General features: G+C 39.5%; 1 protein-coding gene across 4 annotated transcripts in view; it reads right to left on the minus strand.

Moving 5' to 3' along the window:
- The window catches only part of spop (speckle type BTB/POZ protein), a 96,896-nt gene that overhangs the window by 13,096 nt on the left and 57,678 nt on the right, over window positions 1–26,122 (minus strand). For all 4 annotated transcript variants that reach the window (XM_004552418.3, XM_012919365.3, XM_004552420.3 and 1 more), the window contains 2 exons: window positions 22,715–22,842; window positions 4,730–4,907 (listed from right to left, as the gene is read on the minus strand). In XM_004552418.3, coding sequence (XP_004552475.2) covers window positions 4,730–4,907; window positions 22,715–22,842 — 306 coding nt within the window. The remainder of the gene's footprint in view (window positions 1–4,729; window positions 4,908–22,714; window positions 22,843–26,122) is intronic.

Here is a 26,122-nt window from a genome sequence, read left to right on the forward strand (position 1 = left end):
GTTAGTTTTGGCACAGAATAAAGCACAGCCTCACAGATGGAGCTTAGCCTGTACTTGATTTCCAGCTACTGTTATTACTAGTAGAGTAAGAATGTGTTCCTACAAAGGTAGACCTTGGCCTTTTACTCAGAGTCGCATATATACTATAGCCACGCTTTTCTGACATGGTTCGCTTAGTTTGATTATGCACTGAAAGGGTAACAGTTCACATTATTATTCAGAAGTGAATGCCTTATTAGCTAGTCATTAAAATCTAACAAATGTTGTAACACATTATTAAGTATGTGTCAAAGTCAGTGATATAATAATTAATTCAGACACTTAATAATGAGTTATTAACGCAAAGCTATCTAACCATTTAATTACTCATTGGGTTACACGGTCTCATCCATTAAAACTGCCAAAGCCACAAATAGCTATAATACTGTATAACTGAATAAGCATTAACAATGGACACTGAGGCTATAAGGTCAGAAACTCACTCGCTACAGGAGAATCTCAAATCCACTAAATAAAAATGGCTAACACTAAGTCTCTTAACATTTTCATACATGTTACTTACGACACGTTTAGAGTTTTAGCAAAGGTGGGACATTGGAAATAAATGGTGTTCATTTTAGTTACTTAAGTTGTCACAGTAATTTTACTATAGTAGAGAAGATAATTTGATGAGAAACAGACAAAATCTTAATCTTTGAAGTCCCATTGCCACAGGTTTATAAAAAAAATAATAAAAAAATCAAGCACCAAGCACTTATTTTGTAAGCGTATGGGGCATTCTTTAATAATAATGCAAGTCAGTTTTCAAATTCAAATTCAAAGCTTCGTTTAACATCAGCACAAAAACTGCAACAGGAGTTTCATGGCATGTGTTTCTGGGGCTGAATGAGTAGGCGGTCCAGAACTTCGTCTGATACAGTGTAAAAGTTTGTTCAATATCAAAGGAATTGCTCGTGTTCTCACACCAGTGAAAATGTTGAAACATTAAATAAATGATGGATAGCATCTTAACTATCAAGCTTGTTTAGTTGATAATGGAAATTCACATAACCTTCAAATATTCCTATTCTCCCGTCTCTTAGGAAGGATACTTCTTTTGTGTATATATGAGGTAAGACAAGCTAGCCACAAAATGTTTTTTGAGAAAATTAAGTTTTAAGAGAGTCTTGCTGTCCACAGGATATTAAGAAGTGCCATGTTAAAGACTTCAGCATACTTTATCCATTATGTATATGGATCCATAACTGAAGACGTAGTACTAATATCAGTACTCTTAGATGAAGTTAGAAAGTTTGGTCCTGTTACGCTTCAATGACTTGATCGGGAGTCCGCCTAGCCTAGACATTCTCTCTGTCTTAATGTCTGCATGGAAACTAAGCTTTGCACTGAATGGCCTGGTAGGACTCTGGGAACAAATCTACACCAAGTCTGTCTGGTGCAGCTGGTGAGCTCATACTGCAGTAGCAAATCGAAGGGGTGGGTGAGAGAGAGAAAGAATAAGGAAGAGGTCACAGTAAAGAAAGCATGGAGAGGAGAAAGGAAGGAAGGAAGAAGAGGGATGGACATGGGGAGAAAGCGGAACTGAGCACAATTTAAGAGGAGAGAAAAGCATGAAAACCACTGGGAAGACATTTAACAATCAGAAAGGCGCAGATAAAAGACAGGGAAAAGGAGATAAGAAAAGAATACAGTCAAAGGAAGATAATAAAGAATAAAAAAGGAGCAAAAAATAAAAAGCCTGAGTGAAAGAGAAAGAAGAAAAGTAAGAAATGTAGAAGCGGGTATAAAATTAAGGTAAGCGACAAAGATCACATGGCCAATGCACAGCCAATTTGAGTTACTCTCCCTACGCCGTTTGATCCCACTCTGTCCGTCTCCACGGCGATTAACGGACAGCAGAGTTGTCACGGGAACAGCCTAGAGGGGGAGTAACGCGGAGGAGGTACGTCATCTGGACTGAGCGGAGAGAGAAAGCACGGTAGCAAGAGAGAAAGGGGAAGACCCCAAACCACAGCAGCACATAATTAAAATGGCTCCTCACACACACATTTCAACAAATCCAATAATGAACAGCCTCCCCTCGTCTCCGCAGAGACACACAGTTCACCAGTTTCTTCAAACTTTTCACTAGCTGATGCTGGCTGTCATCAAAGTGCCAATATCTGAAACAAGTTTATGCTTGTCTGCATGAGAGTGTGAGAAACTTTATTTTCATCAATATGGATTCCTGAAGGCCAATGAAGACACACAGGTGCTGAAGGTGTCAATAGCGAATACGGATATTCAATGTATTCAAATTTAATCATCCCCGTGGCGAGCAAAATTATTCATCAAAATTAAAAATTTGATGAAGTATTTCCCCCAGAATTTAGTTCTCGTCACAGTGGAAAAGCCTCTGTAACAGCATTCACACCGAAACGAAAACTCTCCAGTGAAGCCTAGAATAATGACAGACTCCTCTATGAATAATAACAAACTCCACCACCCTCATAAAACTTTGAATTCAAAGTATTTTAATATAAACGGTGGATTAGAGTGCAATGTCAATGAACTACTTTTTCATCAAATTTTAATATTTCAATTCAATCTAAATACAGACCAATTTTAACAAAGGCATAAGGTGTTATATTCTTTACCATCAGAGTAAATAAAAGAATAAAAGAAACAAGGTATATATAAAATAAAACAGACCTTACTTAAATGAGGCCCTTTTCCCCATTCGAGGCCACTTCTTTGTGTACCAATGGACCACTTTACATTTGGTTCTGACTATTTGCACTTGTGCATCTGCAATCTCACCACTGAATTCAAACCTGCTTAGACAGCAAACCTGAACTTCTGTGTCAAACTGACCTAGCATATATTGAGGGGCAGCAGTATGGCTTCATGCCGAGAAAGAGCACTACAAGCGCGATGTTTGCTTTGAGAGTGTTGATGAAGAAGTATAGAGAAGGTCAGAAAGAGCTCCACGGGGTCTCTGTAGGCATTGAGGAAGCATATGATAGGGTGCCAAGAGAGGAACTATGGTACTGCATTAGAAAGTCAACAGCAGCAGAGAAGTATGTGAGGGTGGTGCAGGACATGTATGAGTCAAGCAAGCCACTGGTGAGGTGTGCAGTAGAAGTGTTAAATATGGAGCTGCCAGACAGAAGTAAAAGAGGAAGACCACAGAGAGGAATCATGAAGTAGGACATGCGAGGTTGGTAAAACACATATGACATGCTAGGGCCATGGTGAGATGGAGGCAGATGAGCTACTGTGGCTCCAAATAAAGGGAGAAACTAAAGAAACGGAAGCAGCAGCAGACTGGTGATCATGGCAGGTTTGTGCTGAGACCAAGAGACCAAACAGCAGTAAGTCTGAAGGGAGAACTCAAGTCACAAGTCATTAGTTGACCTGAAACATGGTTCTTGTAGTCCATAATAACCTAAGGCATGGCAAAAATTTACCATAGCGCACCTACACCAGGCTTACCAAAAAGGCTGATTTGTGGGGGGCTACAACAACAACAGGGTATTAGACCCCCATTTATATCAATGCAACTTCATCCTCTTCTCTAAAATTAAATTCAACTCGGGGGTGACCATCTTCATACAAAGAGGAAAAGAAGGCAAGCACCACAAACGTGATAAATGGTCAGAACTTCCAGGAAAGAATTTAAAAGGACACGTTGAAAGTGGTAGAGAGCTGCCCAAGTAAATAATCTTGAAGGAAGCATCATGAATTTAAATCGGATGTGTTTTTTGGACTGCATGTGCGACCATCAAACAAAACAAAAAAAAAGAGAATCCTAAAATGAATTTAATGCATCAGTGTTTAATGTGAAGTACTGTGCACAAAAACACATTGTCAAAAAGAAAAGACAAGTATACTCCTGGGAACAATCAACCAAATGTTGCCACTAGTCTAACAACACTAGCTGTTAGGATTAAAACAAACATTGCAAAGAAAGTTTGCCCATCGTTTGCCTATGGCATATCACTGTGTACTTTAGACAATGGTGTGATTGTTTTCTCAGCCCCTGCTGATTCCAAAGTCATATTGATGCAAAGTTTGATTAAAACAAGTCACTTGAATGTTCATAAAATGAACATGGCAGCTCCAGGCAACAATCAGTCATGTTTTATCTAACGGAAACCTCAGCGCTGTCAAATGAAGCCAACGTGTTGCAGTTTCTTAAAGGGGCACTTGTGGCTGGTTTAAAAAACAAAAATAAACAGTTTGTAATACAATTATCTGACAGACAATCCAAGATCATTCTTCATGGGTTTCCATCAGGGTTTTTTGCCATTGCTTGGCAACTCAGTTTCAGCAAGTTTCAGCTCTGTCAATTAATTTTCTATAGGACTGAGGTCTGGAGACCGTAATGTGCTTCTTCTTTAGGCTCCACTCTCCCTCTTTTTCAGAATTATTGTCTGACAATCTTAACTGATAATTTGTCTCTCACCAATAAATGAAACTACTATAAAAACTATACACGTGAAATAATTACTTCCCCTAATGTATGTATTATTGCAAAGAAGACATTAAAGTTGGACCACAAAAATTCTAAATGTCTTAATTTATTTATCAATCATAAACTTCATTAAAAGCATTTTATCTTCACAGACAACACAAAGCAGTAAGTGTATTGCTTTAAACAACGTTTCCAGCTGGGTTTTAGCACCTAAAGGCTAAATATAAAGCTGTAGCAATAACCTCTTACACATGTGACAAAGGATATTCTCACCTGCCAATATGGCTTTGTGTGCCTGGAATTTCTGGCCAGCAACACACAGGGAGCAGTCGGTGAATCTGGAGCTTGCCCACAGATCTCCAAGTTCTTCCGCCAGCCTGCAGTCAGGAACCCTCACCATGTTCATGGTGTTCTGGCCTGAGATATTCACAGAGTCTTGCACTACGCTCACCTGAAAAGACACACACACACGTTTACAGATTACCCCCCCATGTCGTAAATTTTGTGCCCTTTTTATTGTGTAAATCGGAATAACTTGTTTTAGAGTGAATAGTTCCTTTAGCACACTGACTGGTTCACACAGAGGCAAATAAACAGCATGCAATGTTCATAAAAGGAAAATAAATCGGTAAATCAAACATGCTGTGAATGCTTAATGTGGGTTCACTGTCTCTGTAATCAATACATCAGCCACTCAGTATGGAAGTAATTTGAAGAAAACCTATTGTTCCTTCTTTATCAAATCAGACTGGCTACACTCCCAAACAATCCAAAAAACCCGCATTGAAGTCAAATTGGGAGTGCCAGTATGTGTGTGTGTGCATGAGAGTTGTCTGTATGTCTTCCCTGCTGACTTCACCACCTGTTCCAGACAATGTCAACCAGACTCATTTATCTCTCAACAGGACTCACTGCAAACACACACAAACAAGCAGGTTCATGAGCACAAACACACCCACATATTCACACACACACTAATTACTAAGTAATTTCCAACAGACTGGATTGACTGACTTGCAGTTTTTCACCTGCCTGGAGTGCAATCTAATCAAAGAGAAAAATTAGCTAGCTATAGCCTGGTTTGGAACATTCTGTAGTTAGTTAATTAATTAGTTAGTTGTCTGGCTTTCGATTCATGACAGATTAGTCTAGTAATGACGAAGTCCAGAGTCATTCTAGCTAGCATCCGCGGAGTGAGGGTTAAACGGTGAAGGATTATTAACTGAGTTCCAATAATAAACTAAAACTAATGGTCTAGTTAATTTTGTTGAAATTATTGGAAGATGTCCTATTCTGATTGGATTAATATAATCTTGTAACGATTGAGTTTTTAGTAGAAGACAAAGACTGCATTGACAAAGTTACCAAGGCTACAACTTTGGTGTCAAAGAATTAATTTCAAAGAATAAAGAATATGGCTCATATTACCAATTATGATAAATTGTCAGTGTTCAACAAAGTCTCCTTTAGTGCACAACTTGTAAATTAATGTGTTTTAAATTGTCTAGCCGAGGGCTCAGTAAATTGTCAAATTAAGATTTTGCTAGTTTTCTGTTATTATAAGACATTAAGGCCATACTCCCCAACTGGGTTGCTTTCTTTTTCCTTTAAATTAGGCCTTTTAGGGTCAGGTAAGTTTACGGACACTGTAATGACACTATATTATGATTTTTTGAAAAGAAGTGATCCCACTCGTAGTTTTTTATACTTGTAACCATTTGATTAAAGAAAAGCTGAATCGTATTATTATTACTATTACTGTATTATTTTCTAAAATGGCACAATGGAACAGTGGTTAGCACAGTCACCTCATAGCAAGAAAATCCTGGGTTTGAATCCAGCCTGAGGCCGTTCTCTGCAGAGCCTGCATGGGTTCTCTCCAGTTAATCTGACGTCTTTCCACAGTCCAAAGAATGTATGGGGTTGGGTTAACTGGTCATTCTGAACTGGCTAAAGATGTAAAGTAAGCATAAAAGATTGTCTATGTCTTTGTGTTAGCCCTGTGATAGATTGGTGACCTGTCCAGGGTGTACCATGGACGGGTGCCCTATGACATCTGGCACAGCCAAAACTCTGGATGGATAGATTCTAAACATGATTTCATTAGAATATTATTGATTTTCAGGCTAAGCACTCTTGCATTCAACAAAACACTATTCAAAGACTTCTGACATGTTTTTTCTATCAACTTAAATAAATGTATTTTGTCATAGCTGGCAGTATTGGTGGTGGATGGAAAATGAAATTTGCAGGACTTGGTTTTCAGTTACATTTAACACCACAATTAAGAGCTACAGGGCACCTGACACCTGATAAATCAAAGGACGCTTGTTCTCCTGTTTTTCTCGCTGACACCTTCGAATAGCTTTCAGTAAACTATTGTCAAGAACAAGGCCAAAAATCCCAAAACATCCCACAAAGTGACCTTGCTGTTAAAGCATCAGCAACTGAGGCTGACACCCAAAAATCCATAAAAAAAAAAAAAAAAAAAAAAAAAAAAAAAACTAAACTAAATTACAGCCCGGTTCCCTTCTCATCCATCCCCATTCAACCATCAGCCCACCTATTCGTCCAATGCCACATCCATCCACCTATTCAAAGAACACAAAAAGAGTCCTAGAAAAGGAGGAAAAGTGCATACAATAGAGAAGTACGTGGCAAGCAGGAAATTGAATGTCAAGGAGCCTTGTTTGCTCCTGATGGAGGTTTGAGGGTTAGCCTGAAGGGGACAGAAAGACAGACTGATAATAAAACAGAAGAGTAAGAAAAGCAGGAGATTGGGGGGGAGGGGGAGATATGGAGATAATAAAAGTGGAGAGAATACAGATGCAGAGATACCAAAAGACAGACAGACAGAATAGAGAGAAGCCATCACACACAAAAGAGCTAGGAGTGAGTGAGCCATTGGTGGGATCTACAGTTGAAGATGACCTCTCATAGTAGCAGCTCATTCCTGGTACAGAAATGACAGGGACAGTGTGAAGAAAATGTGACTATTCTGAAGAAGGAGAATTCAAAGCATTCCTGTGTGTGAGACAGTCTGGTTTCCACAGCTGGGCCTATTATTCACACTCTAGGAGATGCAGGTTTGACTGACATATGTACATCTCAACACACTGACAGATGGGAACTAAAAATAAAGCCACATTCACACGAGAAAGAGACATTCCTGTGCACAGACTTTGGCATTCATAAAACACTGATTAGTAATACAGAAGGCCTGGTAGATAGGGATTTGCTGCGTATAAGGGAGGAACAGGAGGAAAAACAGAAGAGAGAGACAGACGCACAGGCAAAGACAAAGAGGGCGGAGGACAGAAGTTCACTGAGCTCAAGCTGGAATGAAAAATGGCTTTAGGAGGAGAAGAGGAGGAGAGAGGGGAGAGTCCAGAGCTGTGTCCTGAGTACCCACTGAATAAAATAAACAAGTGCTGAAAAGCGAATTGGAAGGGAAGCCTGGAAGCTTGGTCCGTGCGTTTCGGTATAAATAGCCCAATTAGTATGGTGGAGCCATCGTTGGGCTTTTAGATGCAGTGTGGCAGAGCCGGTCTAATTACTGGCTAACTTGACCAATTATTTCACTGTTTAACCAGGCAGAAACTAAATCGCAGCACCTGGTTATTTAGATACACTGGCTGCCCAGACAGTCTTCACACCATTAGCTGTCATCTTCAGTCATTGTCAGCTTCCTCCTGCTTGCATTTTCCCCACTCGAAAACAATTCTCATAGTGATCGAGCAGACAACATTCCTAACCATGTATACACTTGATCTTAATTCAGTCTTACAATAAGTATACTTTGTCATCTTAAGTCTTCACTTATTTTAGTAGAGATGGGTGAATGCTTTGTGATGAGTTATTTGTCACCTGACAACAAAAATGTAAGTCCTCCCAAGAAAAAGGCATTAGTGTTCAACATCTTAATAAATGTCAAAAACGCATATACAGACTGTGTGACTCTTTCGCATCGAGATTTCCTCAGTGAAATTATAAACTCCACTAACAGACGGTATATAAAGATGAACGTAGCCTCCAGGTCTGTGAAGCCAATGCATTAGTGAATTAAATCCTCATCGTTTCCAAGCAGGGGGTGAGTCCCTTTATAGAAGTCTAAGGACACAATCGTGCTGCTTGCGTGATTTATGGGTTTTATTGTTAGTTTCTAGTTTTTTTTCTTAGTACAGCATCACATTAATTGTCTAAGTACTTGTCAACCTAGCAGTTGACAAGTACCAACTGTATGAAAGCTCTCAGTCACATCACATCCGGCTTCAGCAAAGCAAAAGCTCAGGTGCAGGCTTCAAAACAGCTGGATGATGTCACACTAGTTGTTTTATATGTTTTTATATGAAGTCCAACTTATTATAAGAGAGTCACAGTCATGACACCCTCCCATCCTCATATCGTTTTTAATTAATATTAGATTGTTCAGGAAGACGTGTGGAGGCATCCCGGGTAAATGTAGTTTTTTCTTTAAAGATACCTCAGTAATGGAGTGTTAACTGAATGTTGGTCAATATCACAATTTTAATATCGACTTTGATTCTAAACTTTGAGTTTTGGTGTCAACGAGGTCAATAAGAATGATCCCTCAGAGGAAAACTCCATAGTAACTCTGCCAGCAGTGCAATTCAATGCAATGAAAGAACTGAATTAACCAACCAACCAACTAAATGATTGACTGATTTGTATTTATTACCCAGTAGTTATACTGATGATTATCATGATGATGATGACGACAGAAACCACTTATGTATACAACCTTAGGTAAGAAAATAACAGTAATGAAGAATCATTGCAGCTATATCACCACAATCATCATTTGTTTTGGTAATTAAGTTCCAGAGATAAGTACTTACTAAAGCGCTTGCCTCCCAGTTAGTTCCTCAGACATCAAGATGAATCTCATTGTAAACCCTCCAGGCAACGCAGAGTTAATATTGAGTTTCAGCACCCAGATGATTTATTCATAATGCATCAATCTTTTTCTGCCTGTTTATGTGTTTGTTTATGGATTTACAGTGTTTTGCCATGCGTGAAATAGTTCGAAAAAGGGAAAAAAAAAGAGATTCAAATCAAATGAAATTCATTAAGTTCTGGAACACTTGTTCCTTTACCTGCCAAGACTCATTTTCTCGGTGCAGTCCTTTGCATTCACAAACACGTAAACACGGGCCGAGATGACGGACGAAGCAGACGGACATATGGACAGATGCATGCATACATACACTCACCTCAGCAAACTACACACTTTCTCACACATATGACAGGACACTACTTGCTGCTGATGTATTATTTTTTTTAAAAAAAGTGTAATTTCCTTCTTTCTGTTATTTTTTACCATAGATAATTTGCATAAATATTATTTGACTTTCCACACAACATAGTTTTAATGACCTGCTTTGAGTGAAGGCAAACTTCTAACCTAGTCTGGCTTCCGTCCTCTGCATAGCACCGAAACTGCTCTTATAAAAATAACAAACGACCTTCTTATGGCAGCTGATTCTGGTCTCCTCTCCATCCTTATTCTCCTTGATCTGAGTGCAGCGTTTGACACCATCTCTCATCCCATTCTTCTTAGCAGATTAGCTTCTATTGGTCTCTCTCATATTCCATTAGCCTGGTTTAAATCATACCTGTCTGACCGCACTCAGTTCATTCAATTAAAATCCTTCACTTCTCAGCCTTCTCCTCTATCTACTGGGGTGCCCCAGGGATCTGTCCTCGGGCCCCTTCTTTTCATCATTTACCTTCTTCCACTCGGACATATTTTTCGTAAATATAATATTCAGTTCCACTGCTATGCCGATGACACCCAGCTTTACCTCTCTACCAAACCTGATTCTACTCTTCCTCCACCCTCCCTTATCCTCTGCTTAGCTGAACTCAATTCCTGGTTCTCCTCCAACTTTCTTAAACTCAACAGCAATAAATCAGAACTTCTCCTGGTCGGCACTAAACGATTGCTATCCAGAATTAACAATTTCTCTCTTACCATCAATAATTCGCTGGTCCCTATCTCTCCCTTGTCATTCTTGATAGCACATTATCCTTTAATTCACATATCAATAATGTCACACGTGCAGCATATTTCCAACTCCGTAATATCAATCGCCTCCGCCCTTTCCTCACTCCTCATGCCACTGCCATTCTCGTCCATAATCTTGTTATCTCTCGAATTGACTACTGTAACTCACTATTATTTGGCCTTACACAAAAATCTATTAACAAGCTCCAACGTGTCCAGAACTCTGCTGCCCGTATTATTACTAGGACTTCCTCTACCCACCACATCTCCCCAATCCTGAAGCAGCTTCACTGGCTCCCGGTTAAATGTCGCATCCATTTTAAAATAATCCTCTATACATTTAAGGCTACTCATTCTCTCTCTCCACCATACCTCTCCAATTTAGTACAGATGAACTTCCCATCCCGGTGCCTCAGATCTTCATCTTCTCTTTCTCTCTCTGTTCCTTCCGCTCGTCTGATTACAATGGGGGGCAGGGCTTTTAGTTGCTCTGCCCCTCGACTTTGGAATTCCTTACCCCCTGACCTCAGAAATATTAGTTCATTCCCTCTTTTTAAGTCCACCCTCAAAACTCATCTGTTTAAAATTGCTTATGTTTAAACCTCTGTATGCTCTAACTTTTATCTGTTATTCTTATTATTGTGTATATTTCCAGTTTGTGTTTTTATCTGTTGTAGTGTCCTTTGGTGCTTTGAAAGGCGCTATTTTTAAATAAAATGTATTATTATTATTAACCTGAAAAGGTGCTATCTAGACAGACAGCACTCAGGATGAGAATAAATATCCACTAGTTCTATGCAAAATAGAATTCCTTTATGCTGCTTTCTCCCAGACGTCCTCACCACACATTTTCATGACTGTCCTTCCGATTCTTTCAAACTCTTTACTTCTGAGATCATTAAGGATGTCATTCGATAAACATAACAAGTCTTAAAATTAAGAGTATTTGTTATGTGGTATGTTAAACAATAACCTGTTAAAGGAGGATGTTTTTCACAATTATTCAACAGCTTAAATTTGTTAACTTTTTGGGTCATTCTTCTAAGAAAAAAAACCTAATGAACATAATGGGAAAAACAAATTCTGTCCATCTCTGCAGGCAGAAGCAAAGTCTGACAGTAAATGGTTCAGAAATGGTTGCCAGGTTGGCAACGAGCCGCTGCCAAAATGGTAGCCTTATTTTAATTGTTTGGAATTGGAACAATTATGTCCATATTTCGAAAATAAAACCTGATACCAAGATCATCTGAAAGCAATTTACATAACACAGATGTTATTTTTTAATCGTCTGTACACACATACAGAGGAAATGTTACCATTGTGCCTTATTAATTATGCAAATTAAAAATATCAGTGTGAGGCTGAATGCATTTGAAATCACACATTTGCAAGTTTTGGGTCATTTGCCGCCACTGAGGGGGAAAAAAGGAAGATAACAGTTCCACATTTGAAAAACTGCATTAAATTAAACCAGAAACTGATTTACTGCATGTTTTCCATCCTTCTCTATTTATTAGATCAGTGTTGCTCCCAATCAGTCTGTCTTTTAGTATCAGTACAATGATACACTTTATTTTTCTTTAAGTATAAAGTCAGTTCTGTTGAGTGTTATTTATTGTTTTATTCAATCGTTTCACTGTTTTATTGCACACCTCACTTTTGCCTTTAGATGTGACAGTGTGATGTAATGCAGCTCTAGCACACTCATTTGCCTTGACAAAGATTATACACTGAAAGCACTGAATAGACATGAAAAGTGCTTCCTACAGTGGCAACCACACCATACTAAATGGCTGACAGTGATCCAAATGTGGCTGCCTGGGGCCACTAAAAACCTACTATTGATCTCTCTGGAGGTAACTACAGAAGCATTAACAAATTAAATCAGACAAACATCTTTTACAGCATTACCCACATTATATCACTGCTGTGTTTCAAATCAAACACACTGCTAGTCTGAGGATTCACTACTAGTTGTGTTTCTACTGCTTCAGTGGAACAAATGTGTTTAAATAAATCATTACAAATGTATTACGAGTTAGTTCAAGGAAAAGCACAGCCACACTTCAGAATTTCATTTATCTGTTATTTACATTTTTAATGGAAATTTGATTGCAATTGAACCTGAATCAAATGTCAGGGGAAAATATTGCATTTTATAATAGATTTTTAAGACGCAACAACAAGGTGAGTGCATGCTATCTGAGGAATAAATCTAATAACAAAGTGCATGCAATTCCACTATTTTTCGATAAACAACATAAATACACACTCATGATGTACACCTACTCATTTCATCGACAAACTCTCAAAAGATCTGTGATCTTTGAAATTGTCATTTCAACCCTTAAACACAAAAATTCATCACCATCTTTTTATAATGTACAACTTGCTCTCCACTCTCTAGCCAGCTAGAGTAAACAGGCTTGATGTCACAGACGCGGTCTGCAGCTCTCTTACTCATTCCCTGCATCTACTTTTAGATTTTATTGCTCACAAAAATCAAAAAAACAAAGCGCAATGACAGGATGTTGGAGTTTGGAGACAGTCTAATACACGGGTCTGAGTTAGTGGCCCTCTGGCAGCTGCAACAGGTGACACAACTGATTAAACCGGAGAATAATAGAGGAATCTGATTTAGTCCTGACACCATTAAACAAACATAGCCCTAAATCCCAGAGCTATTAAACAAAAGTCAGAAATAAACACTGTTCACAGGAAGGCGACAGCTAAAACCGCCACCTTCTTTAATTAAAGGCTATTCACTTCCTCCCAGCTGATCATTGTTTTTTAACCTCCTTATTCCACCCATAAGGATTTAATGGAAGCTCTTATATTTCCAGTGTTTGCTCGGTCTTCCCTTTGGTGAACAAAGAGTAATTAATTTTATTTCTGTTTTGTTTGCAGAAAACTTAGGAAAAAAAAAAGAACCAACCACTAAATACTGGATGACTAGTCTGAGCAGCTATAGACACGAGCCCCAATCAGACAAAGAACACTGCTGCATAATAACAAAAACACCACTATAGCGGTTTTTGATATAGCTTGTGTTTACTCCTACTATGCAAGACCATAGTGCTATAAGATTGTTAGCAGTAGAAACCACACTTTCGTTAAAGGTGACCTATTATGTCATTTATTATTCTTGGAGATACGATACTAGAGCAGCTTTAAACGATTCACAGTTTAAAATATACCTTATCTATTTTATACCAACTCCTGCTGCAGCCAGTCAGTTCATCTTCTGTCTGAAATAGGCCATTTCATTTCCTTCCCCACCCTCCCTTTATGATACCTTTCTTCTGAACCAGCTGCCCCTCACAAACAAAAGATTTCAACAGCGTATGAGTGGGGCTTTGTGCGGAAAAGTCATGTTAGAGATATCTCCTCTCACTGACACTGTACATAGCTAAGAAAAGACAGTCAGACAGTGTTTGGAGCTTTTAGCTAACAGGGATCACATGCACATAAAGTAGATTAAACAAAGATTCAAATATTGAGGTTAATGTGTATGTTAACACGTATATTAATATCTTTAATATTAGTTTACACACTCACCGACCACTTAATTAAATACACCTGTTCAACTGCTAATTAACACAAATATCTAATCAGTCATTCACATTGTAGTAACTCAATGCATTTAAGGCTGCACACCTGGTCAAGACAACAAGCTATAGTTCAAACAAAGCAAAAAATAAATAAATAAATAAATAAAAAATAAAAAATGGGGAAGAAAGGTGAGCTCAGTGGCTCTGAATGTGGCAAGTTTCTTGGTGCCACACTGGCTAGTCGGAGTTTTTCAGAAATTGCTGATCTACTGAGATTTTCTTTCCAACCAGCTCTAGAGTTTACAAAGACTGATCCAAAGAGGTGAAAATACCCAGTTCTCAGGGTGAAAATGCTGGAGTATAGGCAGACTGTTTGGAGCTGAAACGAAGGCAATAGTAACTCAAATACCCACCAAAGCTGAGGATCTCTGAATGCACAACGCGTCAACCCTTAAAGCAGATTGTCTACGGCAGCAGAAGACCTTAGAGCAGACAACTGAGGCTAAAATTGGCACAGGCTCAGCAAAACTGGACAATCAAAGAGAGGAACATTTCTGCTTTTATATGGTTAGAATTTGGCAAAAAAAACCAAAACAAAACATGCAAGCATAAATCCATTCTGCCGTGTATCAATGGTTCATGCTGGGGGTAGTGTTGTATGGGTGTGGGGGATATTTTGTTTGGGCCCTTTAGTGTCAACTGAGGATCATGATAGTGCTGACTATGTGCATCCCCTTTCATTAAAGTGCATGCATCTTCTGGTGGTTACTTTCAAATTACCTCTATAGTTAATAAATATCAATCTAAGACCACACTTTCAGGATGTGGTAGAACAGCACATTGCATCATGCCATCATGTCAATATGGACCAAACTCTCTGAGAAAGTTTCCAGCAAGTTGTTGTCTCTATGCCAAGAAGAACTAAACCAATTATGATGGCAAAAGAATCCAAACAAGTACAAGCCTAATACAGTGGCTACTGAGGGGGCATAAAAAAATAAATAAATAAAACACACACACACAGACTACCCAACAGTCCACTGAAAGCTCAGGGCATATTTCCATCAACAACATGATAACAAAATATCAATATATTTGGACATTTCTGAGTTTATTTCTAAATGTTACAAAAATATACTGAACACTCATTATCACATTTACTAAAGGAAATGTGGGAAAATGAGGAAAACTACTTTGCCAGGTGTAGCACGAAATGAGAATGCTGTTGCTAATTGCATAATGGGAAAAGCTGGATTATTGATAGCAGTTTTAATTCAAGGTAAGAATAATTAGTTTTTGGCCAAACACAACAGTAGCTCTTCTTTTCTAATTCCGACCAACAGCACACTACAAAGTTAAGCCAAGAAAGTTAAAGTTTTCACAAAATATTAACTATAGGTATCCATCCTGGTCTTACAGTGGTCACTTCACTGGCTGTGTGCAGGGATCCAGCTGTGTGAATTTCTGAGACTCTGCTCATAGACATACCTACTGCCCTGCCACTGACATGGTGGTATTTTGGTGAATCTACACAGACAGAGGCATATTTCATGCATGGTTTGAAGTCAAGCTGTTGAACGAGTATCATGGCTCAGGTCCTGATTCACAGCCAAGTATGCTGAGCCAAGCCAACTTTGTTCTTACACATACAGGCACACACAGACAGACACACACTCAGACGCAGTTCCTCTACACACATGCACGCACAGACAGACACACACATATAATCAACACACGCTCAGTAACACCACTAGCTGCGAGCATGAGCCTCTGCTTTCAGTCTATGAGAACCAGCCATTTGGGTCTCCTTTTAAGTAGCTTTGTTTTCTCTGCTGGAAGATCACAGACACCAAAGTGATAGCTTTGAGACTCTGATGCCCGATCTAAGAAGCTTGAAGGAAATGTTTGGACAAAGAAAATAAATAAACAGGCAAAAGTTGCCTGTTTGTTCAATTTTCTGCAGTCTTTACTCTGGGAGAAGCAAAGTGCTTTTGATGGGAAATGAAAGAATATTTGTGCTGTTGGTGCGAAAGCACTGCAAAGATAGTATCTATTAAAGGATCCACTGTGGCTCAAGTCACATTGTGAGACAGAGGGGGGTCAAGCTTGCACTCTGTTTGCTTTGTTGTTTCACCTTCAATCAGCAGTTTTACATATCCGTCTTTGATTAAATCCAAATTTACACCATTTAGCTACTACAAAACACAGAACTACACAAATATATTTCACCTCATTTCCCTTTTGCCTAACAAAAACCAAATCTCTCTGTGCATCCTTTCTCCCACGCCCCTTCTTCCTTGTGTCTCCCACCGCTGCCTCTTCCCTGAACCAAGTGCTGCTCATGTGTGTGAGTGTGTGCATGCCCGTCTTGTTCAGTGTGCAGGGAGAGAGCAGCTGGAGCATCTGCAGTCGTCTCCTCTGACAGCAGCACAGCATATGGCAGGGCCCTGTGAAGGATGGGTGCTGTCACCCGGCAAAGTGCTTACCCACCGATGGGAGAGGCGAACCGCGCTAACACCATGAGGAAGAGGAGGAAACAGCTGAACATCAGCACCCCACTCATTTATTCTCCCACCCTAGGAGAGGTGTACTGGAGGAGCCTTGAAGAAAGGGCTTTTACTCTAGCTATGGCCAAAGTCACAAAATATTAATATACTGTAAATCGCATCAAAAATAGTTATTCTGCAGGAGTTAAAGTTTCAAGAGAAAAAAAAGAAAAAGAACAGACAACCAGGTAACACATGCAAGTGCTGAGCTTCATGAACTCATTACAGTTTTATGACTCACACAGAAGTGCATGAAATTTTGTGCAAAGTTGCATGTATAGTTTTGTAAATGATGATAATAATAATTATTATCATTACAATAACAGTATTATTATACTATTATGCTACTACTATTACTACTACTAGACACTTAACCTTTAGATTTTAAAAATTATTTCAGCCTAGGTCTTTCCTGCTTCTAAGCCTCTGCCCTTTTGCTTGAGTATCTTTCCCATTAATGTTGCTTTTGTGGCTTTAAGTCTCAAAAGTTAAAAGTTTGAGCATAAATCTGAAGAAACTTGTTCATTGGACATGTAGTAACAAACTAGATAAAATGGTTCATTTCTGCATGGGAAGAAAATCTTCTTTTCGTAGCTTTTCATGCTAGCACTGGCTATGAGAAATCATACGCAGGTCATTATATTTCTATTTGTAAGTCATTAGTTGCTCTCTGGACTTTTTTCCTTTTCATTTTGGCTTTGTAATAAAATATAAACCTTTTCCATCAGGTTGCACCACAAGGAGAGCTGAGTGCTCAGTCAATCCAGTCAGAACATTTATCAAAGCTGATGATTCATTTTTAGTGTCTCAATCATTCAGGAACACCAAGATTCTCCGATTCTGGCCTCATCGGAGCCCAGTCTGACTGTGACTGCTTTTGTTTTCTTCCTAACGTGGAAATACTGAGCACAGAAACAAGGTTTTGATGATGCTTTGTTTTCTAGGCATTCCTGTTGTTTTTCTGCCTCTGTCGCCATCTTCCAGTTCTCTGGATCCAACAATGTGACCAAGTGTCAAGCTTAATCAAACTTTAATCCTGTTAATGATCCATGAATTTTGTTCTGCCCACTGTATTTAGATAAGTCTCCTCAGCATATAGTAAAGACTGATACACTGACCACAGCAACAGTCAAACTCTAGCATGCAAGTAGACTGCTGTGCGCACACAAACCTGTCATTCCTTGAACCTTCACAATAGAGGTTAAATATACAAAGTCACATGACCACAGTAATTAGAAGTACATGAAGTTGAAATAAACTGAAATTGTCATTTTGAACATGTCTAGTAAACATCTTAGGTGGCCATGAATAAATGTATCCAATTATGGAATGCTCTACCCAACATGCAACACATGAGCCATCTTCACCGCTAGCTTGAAGACCACGGCAGCCAGAACTGTACTATCATATTATGAAGGGTGTTTTGGGTTTTCATTTGGAAAAACTGTTCCAATTTTCAAAAACTGTGGTTATAGCCTGTTTTACTAATTTAATTTTCCTCTTCTGGATCAAACAGTGTGGTTTGGCTATGCTCTTCCTCAACTCCTTTTCACTTCTTATCTCTCTGCAGCTTTCTTCTATGCTATATTTACTAAGCAGCCCACATTTATGATTTAGAATCTTCTTATAATTAAAACCACCTCCATACATATTCTGTTTCAGTTTGAACTACGTCACTCCACTGCTGATAAAGAAGCTCTAACTTATTAAACAAACCTTGCTTTTTCTCTTTTCTCTGTGGCACTTTCCAGTGATGTTTACAGAACCTGAAAAAATGTCCCCATCTGAAAACTTCATCTCCAGCTTAGCGGTTAATTTCTGTCTAAATCAGACAGCCGCCAAATATGAAGTAGTTCTCAAGTTTACGAGTGTTTGGTGCTTGAATGGGAAGTAAAATCAATGCCAATCCAGGTTTTATCAACAGTCATTTTCCCTCTGCATACTCCCCAGTGAATTGAAGTGATTGTTGCAGGGGCAAAATACAAACCCTGATTGTGGATGGGGGAAAAAAAGGAATCAACAGGTTCCAGTTTGGTTCTCACACCTGAATCCTGTTTTTCACACGTTTTCCTTTCTAAAATTATATTTGTCTTTTTAAGATTTGACATTTTGACCACAATGTTAGCAATAAAGAAATTTGTGTGTGTACAACAAAAAAAGGCCAAAAATATTACATACTGGCATCTCTATCCAAGGTTAAGACCGAGAAAATGTAGTTTCTGCATGGTGGAAACAGATGCTGTTGTGGTTCATCCTGGCACCATTTCAGGAAGCTGGTATAAGCTAACAAATCCGAATTTGTTAATCTTGACACGACAAAACTCCACTTTTCTGCTTCAGAAAGAGTTAACCTAAATTCTGAGCTGGTTACTGAGTTAACAGACTCTGAACTTAACCTGCTTGCTGGCAGGTTTTCTACAACAAACTGAGTTTGACTACTCTCCTCCTGCGGTACCTGAACCAACTGATTGTGGTTTCGATTCCTCATTCATAAAGTCGCTGTCAAAGCTCGATGCAGAGCAAATCAACTGCAGAAGTTTTTATTTTCACAAACTTGAAAATCCCAGTACTTAACATAAGTGCTAATCAGTAAGATGCTAATTTAAGGATGAAGTCAACTATTACGTCAGATTTTACATTTTAACACTTATTGAAACCTATTAAACATTTACTTAATATTTAAAAAATGTTATTTATATAATTTTATAACTGCCTGAGGTTGGATGCACCCCAGAGTTTATTTCTATCTGGATAACTAATGTCACGGGTCAATTAGTAAACTGTCTTATCTGTTTCTCTGTCATTTTTTTCCACTTGCATTTTGTCCCCGGCAGGTTGAAATTTGAAACAGGGATTCCAGCTTCTATTGAAAATTCAAGTTGTGACCAGTATTAAAAGAATTATTGTTTTTGTATCAAACTTTTATTCTGTCTATGTTTATGATAGAGCTATACAAGCTAAGTCTCATGCACACTCTTTTGGTCCGATGGATTAAAATGGAGGTCAGATGATGGCTTTCTTTCTCTGCTTAACTCAGGAAAAAAAATACTCAGAGCTGTCGAAACTTACTCTGACCCACCATACTGGAGCAGGACACTCAGAGTTGCTGAACTTTGAGTTTAAAAATAAACTCAGAGTTTGTTGAATACACTTCCTGGAATAAGGCCCTGAAGCCACAGCACACAGGACAGGAGGAGAAATAAACCATATCTGTGCAGCAACGTTAGTTCTGTGACTCTAGTTCTTATGGAGTAAAAGGGGACCACTGTGCCTCTGCTTTTCAGTGGCCAATTTACAATGACTGACAGGTACGTTTCACTACAAACTTTCCAAAACAACCTCTTCTTTCCCCTTTAGTCAATCAAAACAGACTTTCTGATTAACTCTTACATTGTCAGTCAACACGACTCTTCCAGCAGGCAAATAACGGCAGCCCAAAGTTGTTGGGTTTCTTTTTTTGAGGAGCCACTGGTCCTCCCGAGTGAGTCTGGCATTACTCTAAAATTTCTCTTAAGCATCTGCATTACCTGTAGCATGAACAATAGGATAAGCAGTGGTTTGACCTTAGAGCTAGAGGTTACCTGTGTTGCTGACAGGGGAGGAGAAGGTCAGTTACAGAGAGAGAGGGTTTAACCTCCCTTACCTCAGCATCGCATTAAAGGAGGAGGAAGCAAAATGAAGGTAAAAAAAACAAAAAAAAACAACTCCAAATCCAATCTTGGCCTTTTGTTTTTGTCCTTTATCGTCTTTATTTTTCCATCTTCATCTGTTCTTTACCCCTGCGGCTTGATGCCACCCATTGTGCCCACATTCGCAAGAAGGCTTTTCCTTCAGTCTCTTCTCTCTGTGCCTTCTTCCCCTCCTTTTTATCTCCCCCTGTCCCTCATGCTCTCTTTTGACAGCCAACGCAGCACCTTTAATGGGAGCCATCTCCTCATTAAATACCTGCAAGGTGTCTGCAGTGGTTTGGCAGGGATAGAAAGACAAAAAGAGATTGAGACAAAGGAAGAGACAGAGAGAAAACACATCAACTATTGTTTAGGCACTTTCTGACATGACACATAGACAGACATAGACAGATTTCACTGTGTTAAATTTGAATTACTAATGTCTCTGGAGGCAACTGAACCGAACAGAAAGACCAGGGGGTCAGGAGGAGCGGCTGAGTCAGTTCCCCCCCTCCAACCTTAATCTGGCTTCTTTTCATAGCCTTTTTTCCTCTGACACTCTACTAGAAATACTAAAAGAGGAAGAATTAAGGGAGGGAAAAGAGGAAGGAAGTAAAAGTAGAGAAGCTCAGCAGACGGGTGAGGCAAGGGATACGAAGCAGAGGTGAAGGTAGAATGAGGAGAAAAAAGTAAGAAACTGTGATGCTCCAAGTGGGAGGCAGCAAGACATGAAAGGAAAAGGGAAAGGAGGAGGAGGAGATTGGGTCTGAATGAGAGATAAGATGGAGGGGAAAAAGAGGAAGGAGAAGAGATGAGAGAAGAGAGAAGAGGGAGCGGGCTGGGCTCTGGGGCGATGGGGCTCTCTCAGATGCAGGATGGGACCATCTGGACAAAAGTGGAGCCAGGTCTCTGACAGTAAACACTGGGCATCACTTTCACATGGAAAAAGACCAGGAAAAGAGATTCAAACACCCGTCCACACTTTCTTACCACCATCAACCCACTATGCTCCACCCAGTAGCTAACTCTGCCAACCATTCTTCACACATGTTGGTGAAAAATACTGCCACTCCCCTCAATATTGGCAATTTCATCACTACCACACAAAACACCCCACTTCCAGACTGCCTTTTTTCTCGAATAACACTCCTTTGCAGTATTTTTTTCTTTCAGAATTGATTCTAAAAAACACTGCTGCCTGTCTATATATCACATCTGACTTTCTCTGAGAAAATAAACTCTGTGTGCCCCTCAGGTCACTTAAGGCCATTCCTCCAAATGTTTCTAGAGTTTAAAAAAATGGTTGCTGTTATGCTGATGAAAACTTCCAATGTCTCCATCTTCCATTTATCTAATTTTCATATATAGCACTTTTTCTCTCTAAAATGTGCTATATAAATTTCCGCCGTCCTGCTTGTTCATCAGCGGAGCTGGCTAATTACAGCAGCAACAGATATTTACAGGGGAGGAAGTGGCCACTGAGGACTTGAACCAGCAACCCCATCTCTTTCCTTTCAGGAGAGTGGATGAAACCACACACACACACACACACACACACACACACACTATGTATACGATATCACGCACACACACTCAATTCTACCCCCTCCCTCATGGCTCTGGAGAAGCACAACTGCCCCTCCTACCCCTCTGTCGATAAGCCCGGTTTGGAGACACTTTAAACAGACTTGCACACTGCACCGCTACAAAAAGGGAAAACTTCAAGACATGCTCCCCTCCATACCCGCAGGGTTAATTAGAATTGTTTTAAACAGCCACGGCCATGCTTTTTAAACATTTATGGGGTGCATGCATTACAAGTAAGGCATTAACATATCCGGAAAGTTTAACCTCTTCTCTGCTCCCTGGCTCCATTACGAGTAGCAGAGGGGAACGAGAGAGAGGACAGTTGACCTCTGCTGCCCCCTGTGTTACAGCTGAAAAACAACAAGGGAATTTTCAATGAGGAGCAGCAGCCAGATTTGGATCAGAGGAATCGGAGCCAAGCCACCATGCAGGATGAATGACAATCAGCTTGTATGTTAGTGATGAAAGAGAGAAACCCAGAGAGTATGTAGTACCAATAAAAACATACATTATTAACTAAGAGGGACATAGAATAAGTAGTAGTGACAAAAAAACAACTCAGTGAAATAGGAGTTGTGATCACTTGTGGGCAAAACCACCAAAACACAGGAAATGTAGGTATTTCAGCAAAATTGAATAATTATAGGTTGGACTTAATAAAAATGATATATTCTGGGTTAATCCAAATAGCTCAACTAATAGAAACACAGCTCAGAATATGATGTCAATGTTGAAATATCCCATTTCATGAACAATCATTTTGATAAGGATTTTCATTTTTGGAGGTGCAGCCTGTACTGTGAATGCTTAAAAATGAAGACACAGTGAAATTAGTTCAACAAACAACATGAGTTTTAATGAACAGTTCCACCTCTTACCTCACAGAAAAGAGTTAGTTTGTCATCAGGCAGCAGACCGTTGGCCTCATCCAACAGGAAGTCCCTCCTTATGAACTTCTTGAAACCCCAGTCCTTCCCCTGGACAAAGCGATACGCCCTCTGGCTCTCTGGAAAAGAAGACACACGGACAAACAAGGAGAAACAAGATTACTTGAAGACTTTCACAACGTGATTAAGCTCTGCGTGTGTGAATGTGTGTGCGAAAGAGAAAGTTTGTTATGAGTCATGGCCATAAGCAGCGGAGAAACAATGGCAAAAGAGGCTGGATGCATGAAGTAATGCCTGCAGGGAGCTTTTAACACTTCAGAAGAAAACAGAATCTCTCTCTCTCCCCCGTTTCACTCTCTATCCTCTCGCTGCCACATAAAGACTAGTGGTAAACATGAGACAGAACTGCTGTGCCTCTTTGGCCAAGAAGTGAGAAATTGCAGGGATCAAAGCAGTCCAATTATCATGTGTTTATGGAGTGCCAATTATCTCTAACAGTGGCAGGAAGGATTCTGTAACACTCAGTTGCACTACAAAGACACAGGAAAGGTGGTGGAGTTCTTGTGTGTACAACAGGCACACTGTGGAGGCGGTCACAGCTATCTACAGTCACCTAACAGTCACAAATACTCACATACAAGGTCAAAACATTAATGGCTTTGAACTGCGGCAGCTACAGAGATCACAGCAAATTAAAGCTAATTGCAGATAGAATAAGGCCAGCCGCTAACACATAAATTTTGCAAGTAACTGAAGCTCTGTTGGAAGAATAAGACACCATTCTTTGGAGAAATTACATCATTCACCATTTTGCTAATGAGAAGAAAATGCTTCCTTGAGCACTGTTCTGGGATTACTGAGCTTAAGCGACAGACCCTTTTTGTGCATGGAGCCATCACTGTCCATTCCTGTAAGCGCAGACATAACTATATGACATGATACGGTACGGTAATAAATTAAGGTTTTATAGCTGTTTTTTTGCGCGCCTGTAAAGGATTAGATGACGCTACAGGAAAAAGCTCCACAAGCTACAATGAGAGTCAATAGAAATCAGTTTATTTGCCAAGTCCTTGTCATTTCTTCCCCATTAAGATCTTTCCAAGGATGCTCTGTAAGACACAATAAAAATGTAATCATCCATGCTTGAATTGTGCTGGCACTAAGCAGAAACAAGAAGAAAATTTAGTAAGGACACACGGATAAACAAATTGGCAAATTACCAGATGAAATTGTGCAATGCTTGGTCATACTGACAAGAGTATAAAAGCAACGTGTCCCCAGTCTCATTATAGTATATTAGAGCCACGCAGTTTTTGGGCAGTAGCAGTGAGAATTATTTCTTTTAATAAATCATAAACTTTTTTTACGTCTTCTATTAATATTTGTTATGACAACCCATTTTGCCTTCAAATTGCCAGCAATTCTCCTGGGTACACTTGTGCATAATTTTTCAAGATAATTGGCATATAGTTTGTTCAAAGTATCTTCTGTGCATTCAGATTGTTTCAGTGACTTCTTCCTCTTCATGTAACCCAGACTCACTCCACAATACTGAGATGAAGGCTTGGTGGAGTCTCTGTGGAGACTATTACAGGAATCCTTTTCTTTTTTCGTGTCACTGAAGATAGTTCTTTATGACTCTGGCTACGGAGATGTACTTGTTATCATGCAACAGAACGAACACAGGACAGCCAGAACGCTCCCTGATGGTATTGGATGAAATACCACCAGGTATTGCAAAGTGCAAGAGTGTTTTACATGAACCTAAATAGACACATAGATTGTATAATCCCCCAAATTGCTTTGATAGATGTTAGTTTTGCACCGTTTTCCAAACACAGTCAGAGTATGTTCAGTTCATTATGACCCAATCTGCCAAGAGCTGTGCATTGTCACAAACTAACAAGATATTTAGCTGGGGGTAGTTTCTAACAGGACAGGTGCAGCTTGTTAATTGTAAAACGCATAGAAATGTAGGTCATACACATCTATGTTAATTGTAGGCCTACAGTTGCAGTCTGGTAGAGAGTTGTTATAATGCACACAGGATTCAGGAACTGACAGGCAGGACTGTAAACCAGCCGACAATAGTTCAACATTGAATTCTTTCGCATTCTTCTAAAAAAATAAATTACATCACTTTAAACTGGAAATGCCTGACTGACAAACATTTATTTCTATACAAGTGTAAAAAATTTTTCCACTGGATTTGTTTAGTATGGTCGACCACTCAAACAGCCATGTGCTAGAGCACAGCTTATGGGAACATGGTGAAAAATGTATGCACTGTCCATGATCCTGAAATTGGTTCATTTAATACAGTGGTCCCTCGCTATAACGCGGTTCACCTTTTGAGGTCTCGAGAATTTCTTTTTTTTTTTTGTGCAATTTTGCGTTGTGTTCTGCCTCCTGATTGGCTGTAGACCATCGTCACTCGATCTCCTCCGTGCCGTGTCTCCTGTACAGTACAGAATGCGTTCAGCTTGTCAAATTTACATAAATCCTTGATCGCTAGCAGTGTGACTCTGAAAAGTGTTGTACTGTATGTTGGTAAGTTTTCTCCCCAACAAACACAACAATGCCGATGAAACATTTTGCAACGTCAAAGGCACCTGTGGTAGCATCTAAAAGGCAGAGGAAGATGCTAACCATCGCACAAAAAGTTGGACTTTACCTTATTTTTCAGACCATAAGGCACATTGCATTATAAGGCACATTAAGCAAAACAAAACAGTCAGATAAATTTTTCTCAACTCATTCCTCATCGATGTTGGATTCTCTCGCAGCTGCTCAATTTCCCCATGTTCTGGACCTGAAAACAGGGTTCGATCTTTGGTTTCATTCTATAATACTGGACTTTCTGCAACGGTTTGAACTTTGAGAGTGTTTAAACAGGAGAGAAAGTGTGAAAAGGTTCATGCCTGTCTGAGAAAAGTGTATAAAGTGTGTTGTGATGAGTTTTACAGCCTTAAAATATCTATAATAATTGTAAAAGAAATAACGCTGGCTACTTCGCAGATTTCACCGGTCACGGGTTATTTTTAGAACTCCCGCACTAAATGAGGGACCGCTGTATTTTGCTCCAAACTTTCGGACCAGTTCAAAACATCAATATGAAACATGGGTCACTATAAAAACTTCCCATGCTTGACATCCATCCAAGGCCTTATTATTTTCAGGATCGGGTCCAAAGTTAACATTGTCATCCCTCTGTTCTCCTCATTCTTCAGCCACTTTGAACCCCACAGCACAGCCTGTGGAATTCTTGCCACAGAAGCCCCAGCATGTTTAAAAGAACCAGACATAAAATCTGGCCCAGTGTTGGCAAACTTAACAAATAACTTTAAGTTGTATGAGTTGAGAGGTGGACCTGTGGCACTTCCAACACCTCTTTATCAG

Source organism: Maylandia zebra, linkage group LG4 (genome assembly GCF_041146795.1).
Source record: "Maylandia zebra isolate NMK-2024a linkage group LG4, Mzebra_GT3a, whole genome shotgun sequence".
NCBI classification, from domain to species: domain Eukaryota; kingdom Metazoa; phylum Chordata; class Actinopteri; order Cichliformes; family Cichlidae; genus Maylandia; species Maylandia zebra.